Raw genomic sequence first — 10,689 nt, forward strand, 5'->3', positions numbered from 1 at the left:
CCTGTTCGGCCAGCTGTGATGATAGATTTCCTAAGAGTTCTTGAATTTTATCTGCAATGGCGTTTCTTGACAAACTGACATTTTGAAAACTCTGTATCTGGTCTGGGCATACTTGCTCACACACTTTTAGCATGTATTGCTTCAAAAAGGCACCCTCTGAAAAACACCTTGAAGTACGGGCAATTTCTTCAGCCACTATAAAGCTTGCTTTCACTGCAGCATCATTTTTCGCTGTAGCCTTTGTAAACATTTGCTGCTGTGATTGTAGTTTGCCTTTTAGTTCTTTAACAATTTTATGCTTTTCTTCCAAAGTATATTTGCCATACTTAACATTATGTTTGGTGTCAAAATGACGACGTATATTGTACTCTTTCATCACCGACACTGTCTCATAACACAATATACACACTGGTTTGCCCTCTCTAAGCACAAACATGTATTCATTTTCCCATTTGTCATTAGATTGTCTGCCTTCACCGTCAACTTTTCTTTTCCTGGACATTTTGGGATCAATATTGGCAGTAAAAGATGTAGTTTATTGGAAATCTGCGTTAGAAGGAAAAAGTTGAAAACTGCACAGGGATAGCTTGATTTGGCAGATGGAGTGGAGAAAAAAAAAGTCAGTCAATAAATGCCTGGCTGGGTACAGATAGCAGATTCTGTTGCGATTTTTATGCCTGCACTTTATGCCAGGAACTGGCAGCTTCTGCTGTGTATTTTTTATGCCCGCACACTCACTCTCTCCTCTGCTCTGCCACCCGCACAACCACATCGGATGCCGGACTATAGGTCACGCCTCCTGAATCTCGCGTGACTTGTTATCTATGCGCATGCATAATAGATAGCAAGTACAGCGGCCAGAGAGGCGGCCTGCGAGATCACAAGCCTCCTATGTCACTGCGCGTCATTGTGATGGAACGCAGCAGAGTGCAGTGATGACAGCGCGGTGCGGGCCACATTGCAAGGCCTGGCGGGCCGGATTTGGCCCGCGGGCCTTGTGTTTGACATGTGTGTTCTATCCACTGAGCCAAACCAGTTTCGGCAATGTCAATGTTTTAAAACAAATTCATCCTCATTCTTCTTCTTTCTACTCCTTGTTCTTGTCTTCAGTCTTGCTGCTTTTTGTATCCTTTCTAATCCTCTTCTTTTTTCAAGTGTTGAAAACTTTGAGTTTTCTCTATCTACCACAACTAGTAACCCTGCCTCCTGGTGTCTTATCTGTTCTGCACAGAGCCTCTCTTCCTTCTGCCTCCTCTCCAGCAACACTGTCCTCCTCAGTAACCTTCAGACCTACTCTTGTTTCTCTTACGTGCAATCCCTTGGGAAATCCAATTATATTATGTAAAGTTTACAGGGAGGAAAGCAGAATATTGGCACTGCACGGGATATGGGAAGCTGAGTAGTCTCTATACCTTAACTTCCACTCTTTTCTAATAACCTTTGTACTTAATTAATTTTCTTAGAAAAATGTGTCTGAGTCTTTAATTTCCTTTTATTTGTTTATATTTTAATCAAATGTAAAAACATGGGTGTTTTGTATTATCTTGAGGGAAGGGTAGATGCTAAAGACTACCCAAAGCCACAATGATTATCTATCAAATTTACTTAATTTCACACATCCTCCACAATTGCATTATAGCCCATTGATTTTTATTCTTTGTGTTTTAATACTCTACAGGACTGATAGTACCTGCTCTGAGCAGTAGGTCCACCTGTTAGAAAGACATGATTAGTTGAAAATGAAACTTACTACTGGGATCAGAAGATGTAACACTTTATCATTTTCTACATTTAGTCTGGTCTTAACATCTTTTTTTTTTTTTTTAATTGATTTTAAAGAGAGAGTGGAGAGAAAGGGAGAGATTGACCTATTGTTCCACCCATCCAAGCATTCATTGGTTACTCCTTGTATCTGTCCCTTCCAGGCAAATAACCCACATCTGGGTCACACTCTAACCAACTGAGCCTAAAGTCTTCATTCTACCAGATAGGCTCTAGGAAAAGATATGTAAGAGAATAGTTACTGATCAACTGAGATTAAGATCTTATAACAAGAAAAAACAACCATGATTACAGACCAAGAAACACAAAAGGATAAGAAAATACCATTGAACTTCATAGAATTTAGTATTTGTATAGGGATCAGTTAATACAGGAAAAAAAAAAAAAAAAAAAAAAAAAAGAACAGATGTCTTACAAATGAAGGCAGACAAAGATTGATTTCTGTACATTGGTCTCCTGATTCAAAAAAGAAGAAATGGCCTGAAGAAAGGATACATATGTAACCACAGTTTCCTAAGGAAGCCTGAAACTGAGGTTGTTGCTAGAGCAAGAAAGGGTAGATTAGAAAAATAACAGCATCCATCAGCACTCCCGGTGCTTGGAGTATAGTCTACTTGAGTTTATCATATATTAAAAATAATAATTATTTCTATTTTAGTCTCAGACTAAGTAACTTAAAAAAACAAACAAAAACTTTGCTTCTGAGGCAATACGACGCATGCCATTCATCTTAGAGGAGGTAGAAGGGGTTATCTTCATTACCCTTGGGAAGGGAAATGTTTTTGTTAATGTAATTATCGTGTATGATTGTTGTATTGTCATATTAATCACCCTAGTAATGGGTGCTAGGTAGGGAAGTTCAGTTTGAATCATTAAAGGAATAACCATTGTCAACCTCTGGGGTTCCTTAATATATTCTTCCTTCTGCACTATTAATAGTTCCCTGTGTGATTGCAGCTCCCAACCCCTGCGCAGCCAACGCCGGCCGCGGGCCCTGCTCGCACATGTGCCTGATCAATCACAGCAGGAGCGCCGCCTGCGCCTGCCCCCACCTGATGAAGCTGTCCACGGACAAGAAGACCTGCTATGGTGAGTTTCCCCAAGTTCCCATCTAAAATGCAAATGGAAGTCTCTCGCCAAGTGCATTAGCATTTACATTTTCCTCCAAGTAAAGCAGAAGAGGTTTTTAATGTCCTTGGAAACATTTGAGGTGGTCTATTTCTAGACCGTTGATGATTCATCTACTTTTGGGCAGACGGACACGTTCTTAAAGACATGTGAAGCTCCGCACTTTGCTGTTTATTACCTTATTCATTTTTTTCTTGCAACTCCCGCATTTGGTGTGTGAGCAGAATTTATCTCCACAAAGCAGGGAGCCCTGTACGGGAAAGTGCATTATCAGGAAATGATGATGCCAGTCCCCGCGTAACCAAGAGGCACAGGGCAGCACTGCCCCGCCTGCTCCTCTGCAGTCACTTTGGCGTCATTTGTAGGGGGTTATTAACGGGAAGGGGGAAGTGAAGTAAAACATGTAACTTTCAAAGGTCTGTAAAAAATATTTAAATACAATAATTACTTCAAAACAAAAAAAAATATGTGAATGAAAATTATACTGTTGTGTGTTTATTACGGTTTGTTTTACTTTAATTTTGGGTAATTTATCTATTTATTTGCAAAGCAATTAATTTTAAGGATGGCATGAATGTCCTCACAAAACTGTAGTATTTCAGGAATTTAGGCATATGTGGGTTTACTCGGTTTTATACAGTTATAACATCTCTCAAATAACAATAACCCCACAGCCAACAACAATAGGATAGAATATCTGTGACTCCTCTTTCTACTTAATCGACTAATATTTCACAGTCAGACAGGTGCCTGTGGAAGTAAAACTGATACATTGCCTCACAATATTAGTTACTACAGATTTACAGAAACTGGTAACAAAGCATGTGTTAACATTATTTGAACCTAATTTTAAGAGGGAAAACTGAAACATGATTTTTAAAAGTCATGTTTAATTTATTTCATTCAATAACAGTATAGCAAAAATGTTCTTAGATTCCTTAAAAAACCAATTAATGCAATGCAATATTTGTGTAATTATATATATAAAGAAAAATATGGTTGTTTGACAATTGTAGAGTTCATGCATTTTAGCAAGTTTGTTTGAAATTGTAAAATCAAATCAGTTATTGAGAATTTATTGGCATTTCTAACTAAAGAAAAATGATGACTTATTTAACATTTGTTTTTATTGAGTACTTTAATCTAAAAATAGATAAATAATTTCTGCTTTAATATTTTCATCAGATCATGATTATGGTTTTCTGGTTTTAAAAACTTATTAAATCATCAAATAATATTTCAGAATTCCTAGACTGCTTCAGACTTGCCAAGCTTATAAAAGAAAAGCACTTATTTCTATTTCTTTTCTAGAAATGAAAAAATTTCTTCTTTATGCAAGGCGCTCTGAAATCAGAGGAGTGGATATTGATAACCCGTATTTTAACTTTATCACGGCCTTTACAGTCCCTGATATTGATGATGTTACAGTGATAGACTTCGACGCAGCTGAAGAACGTTTATACTGGACAGATATTAAAACGCAAACCATTAAACGTGCTTTTATTAATGGAACTGGGCTAGAAACTGTTATTTCAAGAGGTAAAATATTTTCACGTTACAATTTTTAACAAATCTGTTATTCAGTTTGCAATTATCACAAGACTCTTTTGTGTTCTTTTCTTATTATCCAATTTTATGTTGTTAATTAAGTGGGAGCTGCTTATTCAGAGATTTAATAACATGCCGTGTCCTAACCATCATGGGATGTTATAACTATGTTGCACATAGTGAGATGACTACAAATTTTGTTTCACAAGAAGGAAAAGTTTCAGAACAGATCTCCCTAAAGTTTATAGATTTCTAAATACTAGTAAGCAGATTAAAATACTCCTTTTTGCTAATGGAGAATAGTTTATATTTGCATAAAATACAGGTTATTAGGGAAGGCTGGTTTTCCCCTCTGACTCATGTTTATTATCAACTTCCTTTTGCATATAATTTTATAGAACTAGACTACACTCATGGGATAGGGAACCTGGTCCTATCCACCTCCTGGGCCAACACGTTGAATCATAGGTTCTCGGGAAATTTTGTTGAATTAGCCATTAAAAAATAATAACTTTTCCCGAAGGAGAAAACATGGCTGAAAGTAAGCATAATTATAAACATAAATATTTAGCATGGAATTATCTTAATCTTTGCTTAAATCTTGGTATAATGTGATTTCTGGGTCAGTTATTACTTTACTGAGTAAATCTTAATTGAGCACCTGCTGTTTGCTATGGCTGCAAAATGGAAAAACAAAGACAAACAAACAAATAAAAAAGTGTTTCTCTTCAACTTTGTGACCCCAAGCATAATAGAGAAATTCAGGAGAGGATGGAGAACCAGAGAGTCAGTAATCCATATAGATATTTTAAACTCCTATGCTGAAAATTTTAAAATTAGAACGTATTTGAGTAATAAATCAAGCAGTAAGTACAGGTTTTAAAACCACAGTGCTTTTCAAGAGTTTCCACACATAATACTAAAAACTGGCTTGAGTACCACTAGTAGATCAAAGAGTATTTGCCCACTAATGTACTTTTATTTATGCTAGCTCTCTATGCCTCTCAGGTCAGTACTCTTAAAGCAATGTGAATGAATTGCTTATAAACTTGTTTAAATATTTATTTTAAACTTGCCATAAGAGAAGGGCCTTTCAAAAAAAAAAGTGAATGCAAAGATTTCTTCTTTATATAGAATATTTATCAGGAACATAGTGAGATGATTATTGTTAGATTAGATTTAAAAGACTGCTTAGGTAATGGTCATTACAAAAATCTTAAGAAACCAGTTAAAGAGCATTGGTGCCTCCCAAAACTGACAGTCTGATAAAAATTTGTTCAAACACTTTTTTTTCTTTATTATGGTCTCACATAATTGTCCTTATTCCCCCATTCCCATCCCAAACCCCTCCTTAGCTATGCCCCCTCCACTCCCCCCCACCCCCCCGTTGTCCATGGCCACTGGCTGGCCCATATGTATGCACACAAGTCCTTTGGTTGATCTCTTCCCCTTACCCCCATCCTCCCTTAGTTTCCCTCTGAGGTTTGAGAATCTGATCGCTGGTTCTCTTTCTCTGGGTCTGTTTGTGTTGTTCATTATTTCCTCTAGATGTGTGAGATCATGTGATCCAAGAAATATCCTTATAAGAACCTAAACTGCAACAAGCCATAATGGTTATGCTAAGGGGCAAATGAATCAGTCTGTAGTGAGTTCCTTTCTGGTCCAACAGTTCTTTTGCGTCCCAATTCAATGCCAGATAGTTCCTTATGTGTACATGCCAGCCATGATATTTCAGATCTGGTTGGTGGACAAATGTCAATAATGCAGGTCTGCCTGTCTCTGGTTTGGTCCTGGGCATCCTTCAGCAACCCGCAGCTGCTGTCTGCTGGTATTCTGAGGCCTCGTCAGCATCTTCCATCTCTGAATTGTGTCTCTTCTGTCTTCATGGCTGGAGCGCTTCTGTCTATTGCTCTCTGTTACAGAATTCCAGATGGTCTCGAAGTTGTTTTCTGAAAATATACAAACATATTCTCGACCAAAAGTTAATAAAGAGATATTTTCTTTAAATTTTATTTGGGATTCTTTTCCATTTTTCCCCCCCAAATGATTTTCCCCTGGCTTGTTTTGTCACCATGTGGGTATTTTCATGGGTATCTTGCTATTAGTGTTTCGAATGAAGGTCAATTTTCTAAAGCACAAATTTTTTAGATGTAAATTATTCTCAGGATATATTTCCTTACATGATATTCTTCCACTGTCACCCCCTTTTTTACTTTAAATAATAGGAAACCTTTGGAAATTTTATACTGTGGTCTTGATAGCTTTTACATTTTAAGTTATTTGCGCTACACTATGACTACTTTAGATTCATAACATGTTGTGCAATTTTACCATGGCCACTCTGCCCATAAGAATTTTTGTTAACCTGCTGAAACCGGTTTGGCTCAATGGATAGAGCGTCAGCTTGGGGACTGAAAGGTCCCGGGTTCGATTCCGGTCAAGGGCATGTACCTTGGTTGCGGGCATATCCCCAGTAGGGGGTGTGCAAGAGGCAGCTGATCAATGACTCTCTCTCATCGATGTTTCTAACTCTCTTATCTCTCTCCCTTCTTCTCTGTACAAAATCAATAAAAAATATATATATTAAAAAAAAGAATTTTTGTTAACCCATTAGGAACAGCTTTTTTAACAGTACAATCAGTTTTGTTTTTGTTTTTGTTTTTGTTTTAGAATATTCATTTATTTCCATTAGCCACATTACTTTCCTCTGAGAAATTGGCTACCATTCATCTGTCATACTCAACACTCTAGCATCAATCTCATTTACCATGTGTGGAGTTGATTATTTCCCTTCTTGAGAAGGGCCTGAGCATTCCTGCTGCTAGGCTGGACTTGGGTATTAAAAACCCACTTGCCCACACCATGGGTATGAGACCTTCAAACAAGTCTTGTTGCAGTGAGAGGGCAGCTGCTATCAGCCAAGTCTCTGTCTGTTACCTGGGTCCCACTTTGGGCTGTGCATGGGAAGCAAAGCAGCCAAGGGGGCAGGAGATCTCCCTCAGAATGGGAGAAGGTTCAGGCGCCTGCCATGTTGCAGGGGGGGTTGGTAAGGGTCTGTGCCCCACCTCTGTTGACCCCCAAGTTCTCTCCTGATGGCCCCTCTGTGACTGTGCCTGTCTTAGGTTGTTCCTTCCCTGAGGAATCTTACCCGTCTCTGGCTAACCAGCCATCCTCCGGGGCCAAGCAGGGTGATGTGAGGTTTAGTTCTGTCTCCTTGGTAGCCTATTCCCCCAAGGGCTCCACACCCAGCACCTTCCTCGGGAACCCCCTTTTTTTTTAATGTAAAATATTCTCCCAAAGGCTTTGTTAATTTTATAAAGTAATAAAGGCTCTACTTCAAAAAACCGAGGGAACAATTTCCTGTCTATAATTATAGATTAGTAAGTATGAGTAACTTGGTGAGTTTATCTTTGAGAAAAATCACAAGGACTAAATTCCATTTAGCAGACTGGATGTATAATTCTTAAAATTTAAGCAATAATATTTTCTCACTAGTAATACATATACTACTTATTTAGATCAATAATCATTAACTGTCATTTTTACAAATATTGGAATATTTTCTATAGGATAAGTAATTGAAGGAGGGCTAGTATATGCATAGAGTGGAGCCCAGAAAAAGAGGGATGTGTTGTACAAACTGATGGAACAAACCAAAACAAAAAAATAGAAACTAAATTATGCCAGCCTTTATGGGATAAGTGGATGATTTTTATGTTAATACTAAAATACTGAGAACCAAGGAAGTATTTTAAGGAAGGTGTAGCTACAGGATTAATTAGCTTTGCCTTTGGAAAAGATCATTCTAGCTATTATATTTAGTAGACATTTAAGAGATCAGAGTGGGTTGGTAGGTGAGCAGTGAACTCCCCAACACAAGTAAGTTGGTGAGTATCATAATTTTAGTAAAAGATGATAGAAGCCTGGACTTGAGTGGAAACACTAGCTAGTGAGATGTGGAAAGATTATAGAGATACCAAAGAATAAACATAAAAAGTAATTTAATTGAATATGAAGATTGAAAAGAAGAGCAATGTAGAAGCATAATTCTCTCATTTCTAACCCCACAAATCGAATGGCGTTCCTTTTTTCTGTCTTCTACAGAGAAACCTTTTTGAGGACTGATTTATTTTTCCATTAATAGGACAACTTGAGATGAACTTTGGACAGTTCAGCTTCTGAACTCATCCAAGTCTTTCAATCCTGACAATAATTGTAGTTTATTGTATCCTTTCATCTTTTAAATTCCCTGTGACTAACTCTGACCTTTCTCTTACTTCTTACATTATGGGCCTCTGTGTTTTCTTACCTCTAGCCTTCCTCTATCGGCATCTTCTTGAGATACTTTCTTTTCTGTCTTCCTTCAACTAAGTCTAATGTGAAACCATTTTCCAAAATCAGACCCCAAATCAGTCTTCATATTTTCCCCCCAAGCAGAACATTTTCTGAGGAAATCACTGGGGCTCTTCAGGTATAGCTCTCATGAAGGAGGCAGAAAATATTTTGCTTGCTTTGCCAGTCTCCATATCCTGAAACTCTAAGCTGTCCTTACTTTCTGTGTCCGCCACCTGAGCTATTTGTCATAGTGATTTTTGTAGGTACACTCTGTGTAAGGATAAATACTAATACAGGCACATTCATTGTCTAGATCATATGTGTCAAACACAAGGCCCGCGGGCCAAATCCGTCCCGCCAGGCCTTGCAATGTGGCCCGCACCACGCTGTCATCACTGCACTCCGCTGCGTTTCCATCACAATGACAGTTTATGACTGTTCAGTAAACCATTCGGCCCGCGATTTAGGCTGGATTTTAGATTTTGGCCCCTTCTCTGATTGAGTTCGACACCCCTAGTCTAGATTAACAAATATCTATGCACAATTATATCATATATACATATATATGTATATTTGCATCGTTACAAAAACAAAGACAGTTTTATTCTAAGAAGAAGTGAATGGCTGTAACAATTCCTGGCATATGTTCTTGCTAATAGACTGCAGCCCTACTTTCTGGGGACAATTAATTAATTCTTATACTCAAATGTAACTGAATGGCCCAAATGTTTTTTAGTTATTCATGTTCTAAGGCATATTTTTCCAATGTGATGAATGAATTAGCTGTCATTAATGTGACAAATACCATTATCTCATTTGATCTTGAAAACCTGTTATTAAAATTATTTCAGTTCTGCAGATTAGGAAATTTAAGTTCACAGCAGCTAAAACTCTTCTTCAAATGAAAGATAAGGCATATAGTCAAATTCACACTTGGGACTATAGGTTTAGAGCTTCTGTCATCCTCATTACTCTATAATAAGAGGACTCAGGTCTTCATCCCAGTTGTGTAGGAATTATCTTTTTAAGATCGTCCCACAGCTCTATTGTTTCTTGAGTCCTATGTTCTGCCCAGAATCATTCCTTATTGGATAAAAGATTCCCCCCAAAAGTCTTAAGTATTTCTTGTAATTGACATAGTAAGAAAAAAAAAAGAAATTAATATAACTTAGATTTCTTAATAGAAACCAGGGGTAATATAGACATTTCAGATTTGTATTTCTCATTTATTTTATTTTATATATTTTTATTCATCATACAGTTATTTGATGTAAATGTTACTTTCTACTTGTAAAAATTAGGAAGCATTTTATTCAGTTTACAAAACAGAAAAGCTTTTTTACATTCAAGTTTGAATTAGGCCTTTTGAGTCCTACGCTATCCTTTCTTTCCGTAAGTTTCCTTTTCTTCTACAAATAAGGTGGCAAACTGGAGGGTTAATATAATGACAAGGTTTGCACATGGTATGGTTTTCCAGTGCCCTTAAAATACACTCAGCACACTGCAGAGTTCATCTAGCACAGTGATTGGCAAACTCATTAGTCAACAGAGCCAAATATCAACAGTACAATGATTTAAATTTCTTTTGAGAGCCAAATTTTTTAAACCTAAACTTCTTCTAATGCCACTTCTTCAAAATAGACTCACCCAGGCTATGTTATTTTGTGGAAGAGCCACACTCAAGGGGCCAAAGAGCCGCATGTGGCTCACGAGCCATGGTTTGCTGACCCCAGATCTAGTAGGACCTGGGTGAAAAATAAGGGTTAGAGCACATGCTTGCCAACAATGTTATTGTTTATTCTGAAATATTAAGGAAAAGCTTTCAGAGGTACGTTGGCAGCTTTATGAGATTCCAGGACATTGTCAATAGAATCTCTTTTAAAAAATGCAGGAAAA

At 37.4% G+C, this 10,689-nt stretch overlaps 1 protein-coding gene across 1 annotated transcript in view; it reads left to right on the forward strand.

The window, feature by feature from the left end:
• The window catches only part of LRP1B (LDL receptor related protein 1B), a 1,573,107-nt gene that overhangs the window by 1,055,820 nt on the left and 506,598 nt on the right, over positions 1-10,689 (forward strand). Inside the window, exons 28-29 of the mRNA XM_036421500.2 lie at positions 2,740-2,871; positions 4,222-4,449. Coding sequence (XP_036277393.2) covers positions 2,740-2,871; positions 4,222-4,449 — 360 coding nt within the window. The remainder of the gene's footprint in view (positions 1-2,739; positions 2,872-4,221; positions 4,450-10,689) is intronic.

Source organism: Pipistrellus kuhlii, unplaced genomic scaffold, assembly GCF_014108245.1.
Source record: "Pipistrellus kuhlii isolate mPipKuh1 unplaced genomic scaffold, mPipKuh1.p scaffold_m20_p_7, whole genome shotgun sequence".
Classification (NCBI taxonomy): Eukaryota; Metazoa; Chordata; class Mammalia; order Chiroptera; family Vespertilionidae; genus Pipistrellus; species Pipistrellus kuhlii.